The following is a 23,746-nucleotide window of genomic DNA, read 5'->3' on the forward strand; positions in this document are numbered from 1 at the left end:
AAGTTGGAAGGTTGAACACGAGTCAACGTTTGCATAAAGTGAAAAGGTGTGCAAACAATTATCAGTGTTCCAGCCTGCCCTAAATAGAAGGGCAGCCAGCCCTTGCCCCCACCCTTCTGCCCTCAAAAGCATTGATGATTAATGATCATTCATATCCTCTTAAGGACAATATTTTGAATTTCTGCACATAGATACAGTAAAAGAGACATCATCTTGCTTTCACTGTATCAATACTAGCATCACTTAACAGTAAATAGATAAGGAGATGTGGATTGATAGCTTACTAAACAGACATTCACCAAAAGGGAAAAGTTGTGAAAAACTCTATATCTATGTGAAAGTAAAACTGTCTACAATGAGCAGAATCATACAATTTGAGCTATAGAAGGCCAAAAAATAGGGCTTACAAAATGAGTAAATTTATACAACACTGAAAATTAATAATTTTAAATCGTAAGAAAAAAAAAACAGCCTGAGAAAAACCATCTAATGTGGAAGGGGATACTTATTTTTTGCTCAAAAATTCTTTTTCCTGTATATAAAATGTAAGAATATTCAAGTTTTATTGGATAAAATTAAAGATTATTATTTAAGTAGCTAGTTTTGATTTAAATGAACAGATGGTGCCAAATTAACTACATTTGTAAGTCTGGATAGTTGTTGAAAAAAGGGGACCCAATTACGCATATGATGTGATTCTGTTATGGTGTCTTTACTAAGGGCAAAACATTGTCATTTGGGAGAACATGCCATGAAATCCAAAGTTTATATTTCTACCACTGAATATTGATTCTGGTTAGGGGGTTTACTTTAATACCCATAAATGCGAGTGACACTCGTTTATGAGGATCTTCGAATTCCCCATTTTGTTAACTGGTGCCCAGATCCCCTTTTCAAATTAAATGGTCGTTCTCTCATTCAATGTTGAAACGCGGAAAAAAAATAAGTGACTCTACCTATATGCTTCTAAGCTTTTATATGCTTTCATAGAACTTTTGCTAAACATGGCCGGAGTTTCAATAAGTTACAGATAAACTTGACCGAAGTCAAGTTCAGGCCACATACTCGGGTCGTTCACCCATTCAGAATTGGAAACTGTGTAAGAATCAGGAAGGGTTTCGGTTTCTTTGTTGAAAGTTAACTTCTCCTTATATCTTGTTCTTGCCTCAGCCGGTAACCCGTATGCATACGGAGACAACTTTTTTTCTCTTTCCATTGTTTATATTTTCCCGCCCATGACAACAACAATAACAAGTATGGCGGATTTTGACGGCCAGTTCATTGCGCAAGCGCGGAAAAGGGAATTCCGTAAAATCTCCTATATGTCATCAGATCACTAGCAAAGGGGCTTTCTTCCAAATGAAGAGCCTCTACAAATGACAAGTGATGATGAGGTTCTTGTTGAGAATTGCATTAATGTACTGTTAGGTCCAAAACGTTAATTTGGAGCTGGTACCCGTTTTTTTTTTATTATAGTATAAAATCAAATTTTTGTGACGTCATTAACGTGACGTAATACCCGAAATCAAACCGGAACGCTCAAAATGTCTAAATTCTTAAAGAATTTCACACACACACATTACCAAAGTAATTTTACTCTTATTTTGATTGTTTGACACTTTGACTCAGTTTGCAACAATATTTAGCGTGGTCGAGGCCTATGGCCACATCGAAAATTTAACTTTTGCTAAGAAGCAAATCCTGATTCAACGCCGCCATTTCCGAGGTACGATAGATTCTGTGACGAAATAACTGTACCAAGAACTTGTACAATTGCTATAAATAGAATAAATTCTATGATTTATTAATTTCTTATTTATAACAAACAAAAAAGAAAAAAATGGAAAAACAAGTCTTTAAATTTGTTTTTAGTTAACCGCCGATCCGGCGAGGTTTTTAAACACGGATAGATACGCCCTCATAACTTTTTTTTATTAGAAATCAAGACAAATTGGTGGAAATAAAAATTAATAAAAATTATTTGCAAATTATTTTAAAGTTCATTTCCACGTTTGTTTGTTATAATTAGCCCGGTCTGTGCTATGCAAACAAAAATATGACAGTTTCAAATTAGAGCTGTAGTTTTTTCCGTAAAATTCTACATCCAGCAGATCGATATGGGTGTCAACATAAAATTTAATACAAATTTCCTTTTAGATACACGTATTTTGTTTTTTAAAGACGAAATCGTCGTAATGTAACCTATACGGAATGTAATCTCATCTTGACGCTTTGATGAAGTGCTTTCTTTCACGTCCGCATTTTCTATCATGTATATGGCATGCCAAGTTAACATTTTAAATAATTACTACGGATGGTGTAAATAGGTAACAGAACTCGTAGGACATAAGAAGAAACCACGTGAGAATTTTGATATCATATTGCACAGTGGTTAAATAAGCTCTTCAATATTTCTTTAATTAAAATAAAAATTACGACGCCATGAGAGGGCATGGTGTATACTGTCCGTGACATTCAACCAGAAAAAATATTTATTTCAATGAAAACTGAAATAAAGATGAAACAAAACTATCCGTCACAATCATATAGCTTGGGTACATTCAAATAAATATCTGATATTCACGCGGGATAGCGTGCATAATTGATCAGAACGCATACAAGGATCAATTGTTTATTTGGTCCCTTTTTGGTGGTCTCTTTTAAATTTGAGTGAGACTCTGTAACAAGCGACCAACAAAAATGGCTGCTTACTATGAATAAATTATCTATGAGATATCTTTATATTTCTGATTTTTTTCGTTTCTTGTGGTAGCCCGAAGTTCGTGTTCAATCTGTAGTTACCTGTTTTTATATTTTGTTATTGCTGTTTTTTTTTGTCGCCTCTATATGTTCATGGTGTTGTATGATTTTATTGGTCTTATGATTCTTTATTGCCCGACCCAAAACCCCCTTTTTGGAAAATTTTCTCTTATGTTCAATGACAACACATGCGATTTCTTGTTTCCTGTTTGAAATAGATTCTCTAAATTGCTTTCCGTCATAAATATGCATGATGTATTTGCCACTGGACGTTCGTCAAACAACTATCAATCATATCTCTCCAAAGTTACAGTACAATAATGACTTTAAACATAATTAAATAAATGATTAAAGATTTTAACATCGTTTGAGAAGATATTTGTAGTTGTAGTAAACGCGTCTATTATTTCACTTTTGGGAAAAAAGAAAAAAAAAAGAATATTGAATATCAAAAGAAACACAACATTTTACTACTAGAGTTGTTTGTCTCATGATGACGGATGACTGTTTAACGTCCAGCGGCAAGTTAGATGCATATTCCGTACGAAAACATGTTAATTTGCGCACATTGCCTATAGACTCTGGTATCTAGGGTATACAAGACATTATCTGGACATCACACATGGAGTCCAGAATTGAGGAGCTTCTATTGAAGATGCAGCATTTATCCCACATGCCATTGACGAAAGTGACAGTGAGCAGAGTGTAGTTGAAGAATAGAATATTAATTTTATTATTGTTAGGTAGCTGTCACATTGACGTTTATCGCAGTATTCCTCTTGCTCATCTTTTTGAAACCTATTTGTTTATATCGTACTTTTTGCAACTAAGCAAACTTTTTGAAAACTCTTAAAACATTTTCACAGGTTAATATAACATATCCATGAGAAATAGTTCACATTTCATTTCACTTTAAAGAAAACAAACATTGTGGAGAGTTGTCTCATTGGCAATCATACCACATCTCTTTTTATATATAGACGAAAATAATTGATCTTGTATGTTAATTATAGTTAAAGATAATACATTACTTGAATGGACGCAGCTTACATACACTTATAGCGTTACAATCAACGCCAAATAAAAAAAAAACTGATATTCATGGATTTCTGTTAGTTTTAAAATGAATCCATGCACGTCATTCGGTATCTGGTTGAAAGTTGTCTTCTTTGCAATAATATCACATCTTTTTTTTCATACGGATTGAGGCATGAATCTGTTTGATTTGACCAAATGATGATAAAAATAATAACAAAGTACACTCGAACTTTTTTCGAGATAAGAATGATAGTTGTATGCGGAATACCGGAACACTTTAACCACGAGCAAGACTAGTTACGATTATTAGATAAAAGCTAATTAAGAATAAATTGACAATTGTGAAAACCTTAAAAAAGAATTTCAGTTTAAAACTTAAAGGGACATTAGCTGTCAAATTCATGTTCAATGATTGACTCAAATTCTCATATTCGACTTATAACATACTACAACGTATATCCAAATTAAAAAAAGTATAAAATAAACAATTTATGGTGCATAGACTCGATAGTATGTATCAGCATTTCGTGTGTATTTTAGTCTAGACGCCATCTAATCAACCATCGTGGTGACCTTCTGAAGACTGCCGACGGTCATCTTACCCGATATAAACATAAACAAAAATATAAATAGATAGCAAACTCGTGCAATTGGATTTTTCTAGGTCTGTTTGATTTGATATTATAGGTTAAATCAATATTTTAATAATCGTTTTTACCTGTATAAGAATGGGTTTTTGTATTTCGAATCAGTCAACCAAATGTTTTACCCTTGTTTCACTTCCATTGTTGACATTCTTTTTCTTTTAATACCTGAACACGCCTAATTTATGCGTAACCTATCTCTAGCTAAGGGGTTAAATTGAACTTCACATGAATACAGATTTATTGAGGTCGAATTATCCACTTGCAAGTGAATAATTCTTTAGCGATGTTTCTTTGCTTATTTTGACAAAACTGAACCAAACTGGCTGCTAAAAGCGAATTATTATTTCACTATTTCACTTTCATTAATGATTGAACAAAAAAAAATCTGTTTTTTTCTATATCTCGTAGCCCCTTTAACGAGAACACGAATCATAAAATAATAAAAGTATTTGTTTTTTTTAAAACGTAATTGATAGAAACATGCAAAAGTCGGATAGATTTAATTGAATATAGCTAAATCGCTAATTAAAATCGTCCACAATGGACAACTGAGAATGAGTATTCTGTCAAATTTTTGAGGTTTTTAAACTAGGCAGTGGCTATTTTGCCGCCGCCGGCAAAATAGAAAATATGCTATTTTGTCGTCTTTGATTAAAATGTCTTAATTAAAACAAGCAAAATAGCATATTTCGATAGCAATGACTATTTTGCCGGCGCCGGCAATATAGTGAATTTGTTATTTTGCCGGTTCTTTGTAAAGACTGAATTTTAATATTTACTTGTGAAAAAGACTACGAAAATGTGCATTGTCAACATAAAAGAATCAAATTATTATTCGTCATGTAGCTGAATATTATAAATATCACAATATTTAAGATACATATAATCGTTTAAAATATTTATAAGTCCAAGTGAATATAAGAATTTGTAAAAAGGAATTAAAATAAAAACTATTGAGCATCCATTTGTAGCAATGAAATCATATCAAAACATGTAGTTGAAATTACTTCTAAAATCAGTCTAATGCTACATGTATGCAAGAGAATAAAATCTCAAATTTTTGAACTATGCTGTCAAAAATAATTAAAGACAAAAATCTCATAGCATATCGATTTGATAAAAACGCTATACAGTCTTAAAAAATCAATCACATAGCTTCAAAATCAAAAATGTTTAAATTAAATTTAGTTTTGAAATAATAGTCAGTTTTGAATTGCATATCTGTAAACAAAATCTTTTTTTACTTGCATGCTCGCTTCCGCTTACCGAGAGTTGGCAAAATAGAATATTTTCAATTTTGGCGGCGCCGGCAAAATAGCCACTGCCTTTAAACTATTACTTTGTCTAGTAAAAAAGTTCTGGGAAAATATAAATAGGATTCATTGAACCATTCAAAAGAATTATATTTCAATTTTTACAGATGACTACATATTTCATGCGCTTTAGGTACAATTAGAGATAGCAGTACTATGTAATGTGGTTAGTGACGTATGAATGGCAGTATTATATGAAACTGTTGTTCATTCAAGTGTTTTATTCTGAATTTTGCTTTGAGAGTAAGCATGTAATCCTCCGGAATGAGAATGATGTTTATGAGTGCACGCGTGGTTCTGGTGTCTGATGACTTCTGTACAATTATAATGTGTTCTATGATTATTGAAGTACATGTAATGCTATGTACTGTCTATACACAATGTTTATCTGTATCTGTGTTTTCATCTTTTACTTCGTTACTAGAAAATAAACTTTTCTGTGTTTAAGGGAATCACGGTTTTCTTTCCATATACAAATAAGATGATGTGGTGTGATCAACTATCCTCATACTTTTATACGACTGTACATCGCTCGCCAAGATATTTTACAGCTTTCAATCTAAATTCCTTCTGCTCATTTGAGACATTCATTGCATATGTTTTAAAATCCTTTATGGCTTTTAATTTAATCTATGCTATGGAATTATGTTTGTTTACATAGTCTCTGCAATTTCTATTTCGTGAATATCAATACAGAAAACGAGTATTCGGGCCACCTATACAAAATTTAATTGAAGCGCTTATGTGTAGCTTAAACCTTAATATTAGTAAGTTTCTGTTAAAAGAGTAAAAAAAAAACAAGATATATGGACGAGATTGGAGAAATATTTTGTAAAAAAATTCTTGTGGTAAAATGATTATAAAGTTACTAGAACGTTAATGAAAACAATTTTAACGTTACGCGCAAATGGCTGAAATACCATTGTACCTTGGTCTTTTTGGAAAACTAGACAAACACAGTTACAAGTCTAATGGTTATCGATTTATGAACTACACTAGTTAGTGATCCTTCTGCAGTAATTTCGTCAATTTCTGAGACAGGGCCGTTTTTAACCCTTCGTGGCCCTACTCCTTTACCCTTTTTAACTTCAACTAAAAAATGTGAGGCATTTAATCGTACATTACAAAGGTGCAATCCCAAAATAGTAACTCACAGTAGAAATTTCTCAGGTCGTCTTTGCACAAAGGTCCACTTGAGAAATCACAAATTCTGTAACTCAACCATACTCCGTACAAAGGTACTGGGTGCAGAGCTTACAACTGGCTCATCTGTCATAAAGCACCTAAAACAAAACCAACATGCTGGTGTTAATTGCAGCAAATGGAAAATGTTAAAAGAGACAAAATGTCTCAGGACGGCAACACGTCAGAGAAAATATGATCTGCATGCTGCAACATATCATAAAATTCATTATCGCAGAGGTATTGCTGATCCAAAGGTACCTCAATCTGAGAAGATGTGATGAAAATAGTAAAATACAAAATTTACATCTGTGGTTTTCATTGTGAGCATCTTCCTTTGAATGTTGCTGTACTTTAGAAGTGTTAATATTGTATATATAAATAAGAAGATGTGGTATGAGTGCCAATGAGACAACTATCCATCCAAGTCACAATGTGTAAAAAGTAAACAATTTTAGGTCAAAGTACGGTCTTCAACATGGAGCATCACACCGAACAGCAAGCTATAAGGGCCCCAACAAGACTAGTGTAAAACAATTCAAACAGGAAAACCAACGATCTAATCTATATAAAAAACGAGAAACGAGAAACACTTATGAACCACACCAACAAACGACAACCACTGAACAACAACTTATATATATATAAAGTGTGTGCATAAGGATTGTTTATTTCAACTGTTGTTCCTTTTGAAAAGATGAAATCAGGGTATGACAGATGAGTTTTGCAGTGAACAGGATAACGTCCGCGGCATATTTGTCGGTCTTTGTTGACATGATCAGGTTCAAGTGAGATATGTTCAGCATGTACACACCGCTTATTATGACAAATGTGTGATACCTGCATGTTTGAAGGCACGTCAAAATTGTTTGTGTGTAACATGAAAGCAAATATATGGCTGTACATAGTCTTTTATTTGTTTATTCTATGGAAAAGTCACTGTCAGTTTTGAATAAGGTGCCTTTCCTCCCGCTAATTTGCACAATAAGCAGCCGAGGGCTGCACGTACTGAAATTTTAAAGACATATATAAAAAATATCCATATTCACGACGCTTTAACCCTTTCTAAAAGCAAGCAAGTTAATGATAAAATAATAACATCTTCTATTTATAATATGATATCAAACAAAACTCCAGGCAAAGATAGTTTAACTGTCGAGTTCTATCGACAGTTTTGGCCAAAAGTAAAGAATATTGTCTTGAAAGTGTCTCACGTCTGTTATGATAAAGAAACTTTATCTGGCACTTAAAAAATCGCTATATAGTATTTAAAGTACGTCAAATTCAAAATATTATAGATAATGCTGAAAACGGAGCTATTATAGTAATCATAGACTTTTCGAAAGCATTCGACTCACTTGAATGGGACTCAATGTTCAAATCATTACACAATTTTGGATTTTATGAGTCATGTAAAAAGCGGGTCAAAACACTATATAATGATATAAAAAGATGTATTCTTAATAATGGGTGGATCTCAGAAACCTTTGGAATTGAATGGGTAATTAGACAAGGATGGCCTTTTGGCGCTTTGTTGTTTTTTTTTCTGTCAGTTGAAAAAGTTGCTTGCAGAATAAGACATGATAATGATCTTAAAGGTATACAAATGCAACTTGATAAAAAAAACTCATAGCCTAAAATTATTACAACTAGCAGATGATACAACTCTCCTGTTAAGATTAAAGATGAAATAAGGCTTGCACTTAACCTAATTAAAACCTTTGGATCTATTTCTGGACTAAAACTCAACAGAAACAAAACAGAAGGTATATGGCTAGGTAAACTCACACACTGCAAAGTTAAACTTGAAAGCATTAATTGGAAGAATAACGTTAAAAGTCTTTATTTATTTATTTCGGCCTTAACGAACAAAAATGTGAAATACTTGATATAAATATATAGACTGAACAATCAGTAAACGATTGAACGAAACAATAATTGAGCATGATTGGTAAGATCCCTTTAATCAAAACACTAGTTATTCCCAATATAGCATATGTTGATTCATTAATAAATATCTAAGCAAAGAGACTATATCTCAAGTTTCAAAAATCTTATGTTATTTTTATGGGAGGATAGACGTGAGAAAGTTTTACGCGCAGGGTTAAAAAGAGATTATATTGAAGGGGATATAAAATAACAGATATTGATGCATACATTGAGACTATAAAAAAATGGGTTAAAAAATCAACCGATAAATCTTGGTTCTCATAAATCATTCGAAAACCTAAAATATTTGCCTACTTTTTACATTAAAATCTTGAATTATTGAATTAAAAAAAAGAGGGGGTAGACAATGAACTTGATAATTATAGAAATATAAGGACACAAGTTATATTGGGAAATCAATATATAAAGATTCTTGACAAAAGTTTACATTTTAGTCATTGAGTAAAAGAACACATTATTTTTGTTAATGATGTAATTGATGATAAATAAGAAATTTCTGATAATGTATTAAATAAACTGAAAAAATTGGATCACTGAACTATGTCATGTTCTAAAAGCCTTACCCAAATATTGGAAAGAAAAAAATATAAAGATTTTTATATTGAAACATGCATTTTTTTTTTGGACTAAAATTAATATTCCACAAGATATCCATGATATATGGACTAGGAATCATCTCTTAACCCTTTGAAAAACATAAAATATCTTATTCCCCTCACAAGATGTGGATGATTGACAAGGGAATACACTCTCACAATTACAGTCGAGTTACTTGGTGTCTGTCAAAGACAATGATTCTTTACCCAATAATTCAAAAGACAATTACTAATTATTGATTATAACAAGAAGGAATTGTGGTTGAAGACATATTAATTCAATGGTGGAACGTCGATATTTTAAATTCGCATTGGTGGGAATACATGTTAAGACGAAATACAAATTAGGAGAGAAATTGATTTTGCCTAAGCATTTTATCTACGTATCTATATTATAAAAGTTGAATTTTATTCGAGGTTGGAGTACCGTGAGGAATGATGGTTTACTTTTACATGACGTAGTATGACACAAGGTAGACAATTAAGGCAATAGAGACAGACGAATACTTTTCAGGACAACCCCATAACTATGACTTTCTAATGCATGTAATGACAGATGGAAATGTGGGAAGATGGTACAATAAATATCTGGAAAAATTAACAACATGTAGGTGATGACCAGTGATATGAAAAGAATCCTTGCAATTATTGACAAACTCACAGCTCACAGTGTTACAGCACTGGTCGATGTCACTGCTGGTGGACGTTTCGTCACCGAATGTTTCACTAGCCCAGTCAGTACTTTTGTGTTGACATTAAATATCATTGATATGTTTTTTTTCTGTAAATTTACTGTATATAAAACGATAAATTATTCGAAACACTAAGGTTAAAACATGATGCATTTCATGACATAAGAAGAAATCTTGGTCGGATCCCACTCTTATCAGCTATGTCTGACACTCTGTTTTCCTTCAGGTGTCTGTTCTTCTTGGATTATCTCGCCAAATTTTGATACCAATGAGGTCGATAGTCCCCGGATACCTCTGGGTTCATTTATTGCTAACTAGGGCCGAACTTTTTTCCCTTACATCAGACTTGAGCTGTAATTTTTTTTACTTCCGAAAGTGACGAGCCAAAAAAAAAAGACCACACATCTATGGTCTAATAGTCTCATGATATAAGTAGGTCAGACAGTGTCCCCTTTCTTTTAATCTTATGTTATTCTCATTAGTTTTGCCAAAGCGTCGAGGGATGAGAGTTAAAACAAACTTTTTTTTAGCGGAGTAGTAAGTACTTTCGATTAATTTTATATTGCAACGGACGGTTTTTCCAAAGGCTAATGTTGTGTGGCAACAGAATGAGATCTTACAAATACTGATACATACAAATGTGATCTTTTATACATGTATTATGGAATAATATAGTAGGTGTTGTTATTACTAAAAATGTGAATGTGGGTTCCATAAGTCAAAATGGCGATATTTGCAAAAATTGCGATCTACTTGAACTATTACATCAGATTCAGTGTTCATAAGAAAGACAGCTGTTTTTCTTAAAAACAAATAAGAAAGAAACATGAAATTTATTCTTTATTTTTTTTTTAAAGTTGGGTGACATACTTTTTGGGGCTATATTTGAAATAGTACAGAAAGCACTTGCCCCTAGAAATTTTCACTGGTAGATAATTTTTAATACTGAAAACGTTTTCATTTTTACATATTATTTTTGGGGAGAACGAAATAAATCATACTTTTTAAGAGATCAAAACACCTTGGAACATAAACTCTATTATAGATTCAAATCTACTGTTGAACAATAGAAAAATAATCATGGTTGTATGTTCGATATTTATGGATTATTTGAAGTTTTAAATAACAACCATTTAATATTCATATTGTGGAAAAAATAATGAGGCTGCTATAGGGACAAAACGATGTCGGTAACCCTCAATGCTGTTCACTATATTGTATTCCCAAATCATGAAATACTTTGACTCAAAATTTTTAGAAAACGTCACTGGAAAAACGAAATAGACTGTTTGGTCTTTAACCTTGGTGAGGAATATATATATATAAGGAAATTGTCCGCCACATATAAAAAGAACTACAATAACAAGAGTATGGTTACTTCATAAGATAACTACCTACAAATCACATATTAACTGATACGGAAAGGGACCTACGAACTGACGGACGTACAAACCTAAAACCAAAGTCTTTTATGCAGAACAAACTATACAACACCATAGTATATATAAAGCCAAAAAGAATGATTTCAAAACAATACAAAATAAAAACAAAGAAAACATGTTTCGTTGAAGATTTTCTGAGAATTAAACCGTGTCTGATTTTCGGAAAAATCTCTGCTAATTTTTATATTAACAAAATTTGAATGAAAACACATACTGTTGTAATGTTCTGTACAGGCAAATGTGATGCTAGTTACATATATTCAACTTCATAGTTTTAATATTAAAATGCGGAAAACGTTTAAAATAAAATTCCGTCCTCCTTTCTAGTGCAATCCTTAGACTTTGACGATATGCTATACATCATGTAGGTCCTCGTCCTCTTACAGAAATGTAGACATCCATCTTGAAATCATTTTGATTTGATTGTTAAAAAATTAAGTTTTTCTATATATTAGCATGTCAGTACGGGTGTGTTTTATTAAATATGCATCGATGAAACTATGGTGCTTTGCTTCGGAAATTGGTACTGTTGTACTGTTGCTTGGTAAAATTCGTGTCCCGTGCAGATGATTGTTATGAATTTTAATTCTCGATAAGTAATTTTCTAATAAAATTTAAAGGAATTTAATTATAAAATTAAAATGAGTTTATAATGTACCAAAAGACTACAAAGTCCAAATATCACCTATAATAATGTATTTCAAAAGGTGGTTGTTGTCTGGCGTACATGTAGTCTAAATTTATCAAACGAAACATCAAGTGCATCAAACTACTTAAGTTGCACAAAATTTCAACAAAACACTCGTCCTTTCAGCGTGTATTAACCAAATATTTTAAGAATAATGTATGAACAAAATAAATATATCACAGCTGAACTTATCATGAGAGTAGTCTGTGATATGTAATAAATCTATCGCAGAAGTCTTAATGGACGGGAGATAACTCTTACCGAATATCGCCTCACTAGGAAATATGTCGCTAAATTAATTAAACAAATACCTTCGGATATTTTAATACATGAAAATTTGAAATGGAATTGAAAACGATTCAAAACATTTTTGTTTCCAAATTTTATTTGTGAACTGTTGTCTATCATATACCTCTCCAAAACCTAAGACAAAACAACTACCACTGTGACTCTTTGTGAAAATACTCGTTCATTTTGAACATTTCAGTACAGCTTACGGTATATTTATAGATATGATTTATTGACTAATTATACTGTATGTATTTTGTTCATTGTATAGACGGTTCGTATGGTTACCTACATCAAAGTCATTTAAGCCCATTGTCTCATTGGCAATCATCCCACATCTCCTATACAAAGTTATTCGTTAGTGTCCTCATTTCCTTGGATTTCATGGATGAACTCATTTTCCCGAATTTTGCGGGTATATGTGTATCAAGAAGTTAAGTGATCAACAAAATAAAAAAAATCATATTTTATGCAGAATTTTTAAAAACCATGAAATGATGTAGCCAATACAATACTTTTTCCACAATGGACCAAAAAAGGATATAAACGATATTGAATTCAAAGCATCATCGATCGAGGTCGATTTCACAGACATTAGTTCAACCTTAAATTGACTTTCTCATTCGGTATGGAGTTTCATTCACCACCATTAAAATAGGCCAGCTAAAAATGTTTTACTACTCTAAAAATTGGTAAACCATCTGTGTTAAAAATGAAAGAAATATTGTTTGAGTTATCATAACCAAGAGGACCTTATTCTTAGATCATTTGTTTATAAATGTAACAGTCATAAACATCTTTGTTGCTTACATTTGCTTTTACTCTCTCAAACCTATGCTTCAATCCATTGATAATTTCCTCTCTAGAAAAGAAAGCTGTCAACTGTGATACTGTTGTTGGCTCTATAAAATAGTCATTAGAGTTGTGACCTGATAAATCTTTCAAACAATGTTGGTTTCCACATTGTAATTGACCATACACAATTCTTCTAATTCCTTCGAAACGGTGGCGTTGAATCGATAGTTTGCCTGTAGTACACTGTGGTAGTCGTTTTCAAAATTCTGACAAACAATCACGGAGAACTCACCTGTTATATTCAGCTGCTTCTGTCTCACCGTTAGGTAGGATCATTTCTATTGATAAAACTAGATTATTTGGGTCATTCTCATCTTTTTTGAAAAAATATAATAAAGATTAGAGAACTTGCCCCCTACTTATTTTGACTATTTTGCACTGGTCATTATATAAACATTTCCGAAAACACCTTACCATCTTGACTCATTGTTGGCTGGCATGTTGTTATAAAATTATTGGTTTACAGATAGTAACAACAGGACACAACTGTTCACAAAAAGTTATCGAAGTATATGCTACACATAAGCTTAAACATATAAGCCCTTCCACATTACAAACCCCTTCTATTAGATATTTCCATTACAAAAAAGTTAGTGTCTTCTCAACGAACACTTTAACAGTAACTTTTAAAATTGTTATTTAACTCAAAGAATCCTTAAGTACAAGTTGTTCCATATGTTCTATTGACACGAAAATGTAATGTGCATATGTTATTTTTGATAATTTTGAATTCCAGAATAAGGTTATTCATACTGTGCCTGTGCATATCCATAGAAGAAGAACAAAATATTGACAAGACATGCATTTTTTTCTGAAAAAGTTGGGAAAAAGAGTTTTAACAGTTCCGATTGTTAGTCAACCATTAGTTAATTCTGTATAAGCGATGATCGGACAATAAACGGAAGAAAAATCAAAAGATGTAGTATCCATTGTGGAAAAGCCCAAATTTTATATAATTTTGGTAATTCAAAAAGTTCATACAAGGACCATTTAAATTATTTCCATTTAAGAATAGCAGATCTGGAGGAACTCAACATTCCTTTAAAGAAATTGCATTCCAACTTATAATGTCTGCATATTGTAAAGTGGTGATAGTCCTGCTTGGCAATTCGAACATGGCCAGCAGCGAGGTGGACATTTTAGCTGCATTTTGTGAAATACCCTCTGCCAAAAAATATTCAGCTAAACCACTACAACATAAAACAATAACAACATCAATCCCATTGTAAAACTCAAAATAGACAATCTGGAAGATGTTCTTGGAGCCAGAGGCGTCTCCATCAGCCTCATGCAGAAAATATCTGCGATAGGTTTTTCAAGACACTTTAGAAGATGTCCAAAGACCAACGCTCTAATGTGTGAACATTCAAAATCAACATCAGAGGAACAACACATTCTAAAATATGAAGTGTTTGCCGGCGAACCTTTGCACGACATAACCAATATTGTAACCAACATTATCACAGAGCTCCCTCACCATGTTAAGGATGAACATATTCAAAATCAATACAAACATTGCTGTGTTTCAACAGTAGCTGGAAAAATCAAATTCAAAGCTCCAAGGCAAGACTATGCCGTCAGATTAGCCATTTTTACACAGAACATGCACAATGAGGTTAAAGTTAACTCCTTGGTGCTTTGTTTGTATCGTCTCGTATTGTGTTTTCGACCGTCTTACGTTTTCGACCTAATCCTACTTTCACTTCCCGTATGCTGCGCGTGCCCGCGTGACGTCATAATCGGCTGCTATACTTAGTAACAATAACAAATAATTCCACGTGTGGCGAAGATGTTCCAAGTAAAGTTATTACAAGTAAGTATTTACGTTTTTCTATTTGATATCACATTTTTGTATACTTTCACTAATACCTTTTCTACCCTCCAAAAGAATCTATTAAAAATAAACAAATATTCTATAAATATGCATGAAGACTTTTTGCATAAGAAGTTCACACCTAGGTCATTAAGTCACGTGACTGTCATGTGGTTAGTCGTCATACTTAAAGTTATTTTCAATCCGGAAAATTGCATGATCCTTACAGTTTTTTACTAAAAAATAAAATAATGATTAATTTTTAATTACAGAAACAACAGTCTGTTAGGAAAGATTACAGACAGTACTCCCCAACCTCACTTCACAATGCCTTGACTAAAGTCTTGAATAAAAACATGACTGTTTACAAGGCTTCCAAAGTATATGGAGTGCCAAAGTCAACCCTCCTTGATAGAGTTTCTGGAAGGGTTGGTGTAGATGTAGTAAAGTCTGGCCCTGCCCCAACATTGGATGTAGAGCAAGAAGCAAGACTGGTTGACCACATAAAAATGATGGCAAATTTTGGTTACGGGTTAGTTTAAATTTTAAAAAGAGGGGAAATAAATGCAATATTTCAGGAATTTCAAATTAATTTTTTTTTAAATGCTAACAGCTTGTTTTTCATTGAAAAATATATTTTTGGATTCCATTCATTTTCATATTTATTTAAATAATTTGTGTCAGATGCATGTACATATATAGGTTTTTTTCGTCCAAATATTATTATAATAATATTTATTATTGTAATAACATTAATTGCTATTATTATTATTATTATTATTATTATTATTATTATTATTATTATTATTAATTATAATTATTATTATTATTATTATTATATTATTTTTTTAATTGCAGATACACAAGATCTGAAGTTGTTGACTTGGCCACAGATTATGCCGTGTACATGGAGCTTAGAGAGAAAACCAAACCATTTACCCTGAATTGGTTCTACTCATTCATGGGTAGATGGCCAGAGCTAAAAACCATTAAAGCCAGGGGTTTAGCCATATCAAGGGCAAAATCGGCATCACAAGAAAATATAAATAGCTATTTTCAGGAACTAGAAACAATTCTTGTAAAATATAATCTTACTGATAAACCTCATTGCATATACAATATTGATGAGAAAGGGGTAAATTTTCAGCATAAGCCACCAAATGTTGTTGGTGCAAAAGAATCTAAACCTCCTGGTATAACTTCAGAGAGATCTCCAACGGTCACAATTATAGGTGCAGGAAATGCATTAGGCACCCAAATACCCCCTTACCTTATATTTGCAGGTGCCAGAATGAATAACAGTCTTATTGAAGATTGTACAAATGGTACATCAGGTAGTGTAAGTGGATCAGGCTGGTCAAACACTGATATTTTTCATAAATATCTTGGTGAACATTTTATAAAATATGCTCAAGGATTAACAGATGACCAGCCTGTTCTACTGATTTATGATGGCCACAAATCACATGTAGCTTTAAGCGTAATTGCATGGGCAAAGGCTCACAATATTATAATTTTAGTTTTGCCAGCCCACTGCAGTCACATTCTACAACCATTAGATGTTGGCTGCTTTGGGCCCCTTAGCAGAATTTTAAATAATTCCTGTCATAAATATTTACGTGAGCATAGAGAACCAATCAATAGGTACAATATTGGTAAACTTGCTACAGATGCATATGTGAAGGCTTTGTCGCCACATAACTTAAAAACTTCCTTTGAAAAAACAGGGATATATCCATTGGAAAAAAACTGTGTGTCTGCCATCACTTTGCTTCCGTCAACGGTATTTACGACGGACATAGTTGACCCTGACGACGCTGTACAAAACAAACAAACTGACCATGACAGTGAGCATTCTCCATCTGTTAACAGTGACGCTGGATATGTCTTACCTGACACTGGACTTGACTTACCTGACACTGGACTTGATTTACCCGACACTAGACTTGACTTACCTGACACTAGAGTTGACTTACCTGACACTAGACTTGACTTACATGACACTAGACTTGACTTACCTGACACTGGACTCGACTTACCTGACACTAGAGTTTACTTACCTGACACTGGAAACATCACATTGATTGATGAGGCAGATCCATTGCCTGACGAAGATGAGACAGACATCTTGACGAATAACGAAATACAGAAGAGTCCAGCTGGTTTTTTCAAACAATGTGAGAAAAATATTGGTATTGTTGTAAAAAAACAAACAAAAAAGAGGAAGTATTTGTCAAATATTACTTCTGGCAAAGCTATAACTGAGGATGATGTAATGGCTGATATTGTAGCACATTGTAAAAAGCCAAAGATTACACAAGTTATTAACAAAAAGAAACCAAAGAGTGTAAATAATACAAGTAAATGTAAAAAAACTAAAGCATGTGTGGAAAACGATGTTAAGGTTACTAAACCTAAAAAAGCAAAAAAAGTTAAAGTTATTGCTAAAGCAAAAAATATGTCACCAAAACCTGGTACTTCTGGTTTACAGAAACTGATTATTTCAGATGATGACTCATTTGATGATACATGCAGTATTGAAGATACTGATGAGTCACCATGTTGTGTATGTAAGAAACGTTTCCCAGAAGCATTGAGACAGTGTGTGTCTCTTGTTTTTGCTCAGTGGGGTAAATGTATGTATCCTCAATGTGACCACTGGACCCATCTGAGATTTTGTTGTAATGTGAATGTTCTTAGGCGTCATAGTATTTTTTATTGTCCATGCCATGGACTTCCATGTCTACAGTATGAAGAGTGATATGTGAAATGTGTATAAATAGTCAAATAAAGATATCAAAATAATATTTTATATCTCATAGTTGTATATGTTACCATTTAATTCCTTAAGTCATAAGTTTGATCCCCTCTTACACTTTAAATAATTTGATACATACTTTGGCATCAAATTATAATCCATTCCGGATTTGTACGACATGTCATTTCCGACTTTGGACCCGTTTATTAGATAGGTCGAAAACACAAGACGCCAGTTTTTGTAAACAAAGGTGACATCGATCTAATGAATTCAAATAAAAAAAAATATTTAAGATCGAAATATATTTCAGATACAATTATTTTATGCAAAAGTATACTAGTGACTCCCAAAATATTAGGCATGTCTGGGTTCAAACAAATAAAAGGGAAATTCGGAGAAATGTGTTAGTAGGTCGAAAATACAATACACGAGGATATCATTGTCTTGCTGACATAGGGACACCAACAAAATTGCTGCAAGAAAGTTTTATTGGAACTACTTCCATTGACTGGCAACACACGCACCAGAAATGAACCGACTTGTTTGTATGTGGTAAGTTGTACCAGAACAAGAACGGTGATATGGAGAAATCAAATACAGTAGCAGACACCCTTCAACTGTTGTTGACAATGCTGTTCACAGATACAATGCCAAACAAATGTTTCGTGAAAAACTGGTGCAAAAAATCAAGAATCGACCATACGTCATGAAACAACTAAATGAAAGGATGGCCATTAAATTTTCCATCACTTAAATATCCATACAAATTTCAAGTACATACACAACAAAGGATCAGACTTTCTACCCAGTGGAAAAGGCTGTTGGAAGACATTTGATTACATGTCTGCAATTTTTCATGATACAACAATGTTGTATCCGAAACATCTTTTCATCATTCTGGTCTTTCGCTATATTAGAAGAGAAAAAAAACAACTATCTTGGTCAGCGTTTAGGTACATGCACCAAGGACCGAAATGAAGACATGTTTTCAGTACCACTTTACAAAAATTAGAATTCATGGTCAGCCGTAACCTACACCTTATGTTGGGCCAGTTTTGATGACAAGAAGTATATTTTTCTACAGCAGTTCAGTTTACTAATGAAACAGAATGAACAGTTTAATTTGAACATTTATTAATATTATCTGATTGTTAATTTGTACTATATATTACATAGTTAATTGTTTAAAGTATTAGTCATTATTTTATAAGTACAGACTCCTTCTAAGCCAGCACTTGTCTAGTCTATCCGTGACATTCAGGTGAAACTCAAATTGCTGTTTCACAACAATCAATTAAAATAATAAGTAACCCGAATAACTAAGTCGTTATCTGTGATTACTTCTTAAACGCCTGATCTTGGATCTTGTTGCGATGAGAGAAAACTATGAAGACATGTCCCAATATATAAGAGATTCAAAAATGAACACAAATAAAATTAATATGTTTGTTTATACCTAAATATAAATGTAGGGTTGATGACTGAGTCATTGTTTTGATGTCATACTCCAATTATACAGAGATTTTACCATGACATAAACACATTTAAATTCGATCTGTGACAAGCAATTAATCATTGGTCTTTTTATGTTATGGAGACATGTCCAAGTATAAAAGAGATTCTAATAAAAAAAAACATAGGCATTTGTTTGTTACAAATAAGACCGTGTATTTATTTGATTAGTTCTCATAAATTTGGCAGGTCCTAAATTTCCTGATATTGATGATGAATAGGTTTAATTAGTGCATAACAATTTTGCTGTTTTTTTTTTTTTTTTTATTTCGATGCTTAAAACATCGAAATTGAATAAGGTAAAACATAACGTTGGAAAGCACGACTACAGAAAGACTCACTCTTGTATTTTGTGTTTGAAAATTTAACTAATCATTAAACACATTGCACCATTATGGGTATTCCGTGCACACTGTAGGAGTGTATAAACTCTGAAGACAAGGTAAATCGTCATTTTAATATTTAATAGTCTCGCGGCGAAGCTAAAACGGATGGGAACATAACCCAGAGGATTACCTTCCATGTAGATTTAGTGTCCGTCTATAAATAAGATCAGAGATGTGGAGACATGGTAATGTATATTCAAATAGACGGGGATTTAACGGAGCATTAAACGGCGAGGTCCGACAAGAGAAAATGTTCATAAGGCTATTACTACAAGGTGTTGGTGTAGCTTAAATGATTTGAAAAGACGAAAAATCCTCATCTATAAATGCTTAATTTTAAGAAAATAACTAAGCTCAATAATTCCAGTAATAATATATCACGATCATATTGTATAACAGCCTACTCATGTCATAAATTTTCCATAGTAGAGAAAATCGTGAATTTTCAAAACAATTAAGAGATCAATTCACAAAAAAAAAGAATGTTATGCATGTTATGGATGTTGAAGGATATGCATCATGCATTGGACAAAAGACTGGGAAGGTGCTGAATGTGAACATTAAATTAAAAAAATGCATAAAAAAACATATAGGCTCAGCTAAAGGAATGGAACCTGCTTTAGTTGTCGACATGATAAAAGATGTCATAGATAAGGGTATACATATAAAATAAATTGCTGCCGATGATAAGACTGTGGTTTTTTAAAGGGCACAACATATCTAAAAATAAAGACTTAGGAGGAAAACATCGGACAAAAACCACATTAAAAAACCCATATCAAAATAGGGAAATAGCAAAATAGCAAAATAGAGAAATTCTTGTCAGTCAATTAATCGAAAGAGAAATTATGAAACAACTTCTGACAACTGCAGATTTAAAGGAGAGGAATTTGTGCCTTTTTATGGAAGAAGTTACCTCAATGGCTAACCTTTTAAGAAATAGGTTACTGTTCTATGGAAGTGAAATAATGAAACAAATCCACAGAGCATTTTAAATCAATTCAATGGAATGCAATTGTTTGCGAGTTTATGGTGAAATTTCCAACAGATTTAAGTTTTTTTCATTGACCATGTTTTAACACCAGAAGACATGCATTGGGAATACAGAGAAAATTGAAGCCATTAGTCCCAGTATTTCTGTTATTACTCCAATTGATATCAATACACCAGAAACCATACCACTACCTGAATACGGGACTTTTATGAAAAATGCTTGAACGATGCTCATGAAAAAGCTGAAATAGAACTGGTGATCGAACATTTAAGATAGGAGGTGACCACATGACTCGAAAGAGATTCTCAGGAAAAGTTATTGAGGATACACCTGCGGACAAATTCGGCCACTTAAGTCAAATAAACTTTAAACTTTTCCACATGTTGATGTTTAACCTGAAAATCTCTGCATATCACATACAAGCATTGACCCCGCCGCCCCCTTTACAGATCGCTATCCTTGTCGTGGTCGGGGGGCATGCGTGTATCCTTAACCCGAAGAGCTATGCCAGCTGGAGTATTGTCTCCTGATAAGGTCACTCGTGCTGGATAGATCGAAGGGTAGAAGCCACACCAAATTGATCCAAATATCGTTAAAGTTGTATGAGGTTTTAAATAAAATAGACAGTCAAACCCGTAGGCCGTGGATTGATATCCGTTTCGATGGTTAACGAGTCCTTGCGGATGAGGGACTCCTTAAGGTCCGAAAAATATTGGATTTTTTATCAGCATGTAACTATAAAAATATGAAGATGTGCTAAATCATTCCATGCGTGGTAATACATGAATTAAAAGAAATTTCAGATGACTACTCGACATGATAAAACTGAACTTCTGGATTGACAAATATTTGAAAGGTTAAGGGACGTGTCCTAGTTGGGATAATTTTGATATCAGTTGACAAACTGATAAAATTACTTACCGCAAGTCATTACATTTTCAAGATAGGAGAAGACCTCATTTGTCAAACAGCCTCTTTTAACCTACTATAGATAAGGTTGTTGGGACTGAAGGTAAAGATAAAACAAAAATTTAATTACAGATGATGCTGGGAAGACAAACGTCGTACAGTTGGCCACTTGATTCATGCAGTAGACGCATTACAAAGCTCCAAACAGTATGCATATCAGGGTTTGTAAATATGGAATTACATGCATGAGGGATGAGAATTGAACTATTACCATCGTAAAATATTTTCATACTAGTGATTACATATACACAACATATCTTGTATATATATACTAATACCATTTAACCTTTGAATATGTTATGCATGTTAAAGGATATTCATCATGCATTGGACAGAAGACTGGGAAGGTGCTGAATGTGAAAATTAAATTAAAAAAATGCATAAAAAAACATATAGGCTCAGCTAAAGGAATGGAACCAGCTTTAGTTGTCGACATGATAAAAGATGTCATAGATAAGGGTATACATATAAAATAAATTGCTGCCGATGATAAGACTATGGTTTTTTTAAAGGGCACAAAATGTCTAAAAACAAGACTTAGGAGGAAAACATCGGAAAAAACTACATTAAAAAACCCATATCAAAAAAGGTATATGCTATAAAAAACAAATACATAGTAATGTTACAGCGAGTAAATAATTACATTATGCAAAACTTGTTGTATATGGTTACACATAAAAAGAAATGTATAACAACAGGTTTGAAAGCAATGGTAGGGCACATTTTTTCTGACCACAGCTACTGCACTACAAAGTGGTGTGTTTTTCTAGAAAATACAATTGCAAAATGTATAAGGTTACCGTACGACAAACCGTCCACAAAAAAAAAGAATTGATAATAAGATCTAGAGAGAATTTTATATAAAAATTGTAAATGCATGCCGAAAAACTTACTAATCTTTTTAGCACACAAATTAATGAAAATCTTAACCACAATTGCACCAAAATTATAAGCATTAATCTGCTTCTATTATGATGGGTTGCTATACGCCTGAGTTACAGGTTCGGTGCAGTGCAAAAGTGTCACTGAAAATGCAGACCACAGATATGGGCATGAGGTAATTAAGTTAATTGTTTAATATTTAGAACCACACTTGTTATTAGATATTTATTACAAACTTGAACATCATTCATAGTATATAAGTATATAATATGTTATAGATATTTCATATCTTTTGGATAGTTTTTTGCGGTGTTCCGTAAATTATTCACATAGCTTTTGTTGAAACCCCGGCAATAGCCGAGGGGTTTCAACAAAAAACTATGGTATAATTTACGATACACCGAAAAATTATCAAAAAAATATGGAATATCTGTTTTAACCTATCGCATCTTTTGCTGTTTAAAATTGTACATTTTTGTTTGTTTACTTTAAAAATAGTTTTGATAAGAATCAGTTAAATAACCCTTTTCGGACCTTACACAGAAAGCTCCGCCTACTTTCTAAAATAAGCACGGGCTTCTGAAACAGCGGGAATATCAGTTAGACAAGATTTTTTGACAGCGATTGATGCACATTTACGTCCTTGGTGACGGATAACGTTACACGACGAAAAACTGTAGAAGGAATTGGATGTTCTAGATATGGAGATTTCTGATATTTTGAAAGATTTCTGGAATCAAAGATTAAAAGTTGAACTGCAAAGTGTTATTTTTTTTTTATTTTATCAAAATTTTCTAAATTTTTTAATTTTCTAATATTAATTTATAATTCTGTGGAAATTCATTTAACAAGAATCTTTCTGAGAGTTTGGATGAATCATTCCACGTTTTAATTTGTACCAGAAGTTGTACTTTGATCAAACGGGTTTCAAAATGTTCACGATTAAAATCATATGTTGACTATAGATAATTTAAAAAGAAA

The 23,746-nt window shown here is 32.7% G+C and overlaps 1 protein-coding gene across 1 annotated transcript; it reads left to right on the forward strand.

Annotated features, from left to right (window-relative positions):
- The first annotated feature begins 16,555 nt into the window (after positions 1-16,555).
- Positions 16,556-18,033, forward strand: LOC127721060 (uncharacterized). The gene has a single exon (XM_052227743.1). The coding sequence runs from the start codon at positions 16,556-16,558 to the stop codon at positions 18,023-18,025; it is 1,470 nt and encodes a 489-aa protein (XP_052083703.1). The 3' UTR covers positions 18,026-18,033.
- The last annotated feature ends 5,713 nt before the right edge of the window (positions 18,034-23,746 follow it).

The sequence above is a fragment of the Mytilus californianus genome, unplaced genomic scaffold (assembly GCF_021869535.1).
Source record: "Mytilus californianus isolate M0D057914Y unplaced genomic scaffold, xbMytCali1.0.p SCAF_12, whole genome shotgun sequence".
NCBI lineage: Eukaryota > Metazoa > Mollusca > Bivalvia > Mytilida > Mytilidae > Mytilus > Mytilus californianus.

Excerpts from the sequence above, each read along its gene's own strand:
- LOC127721060 (XM_052227743.1), top strand. The coding sequence starts at position 16,556 with ATGAATAACAGTCTTATTGAAGATTGTACAAATGGTACATCAGGTAGT.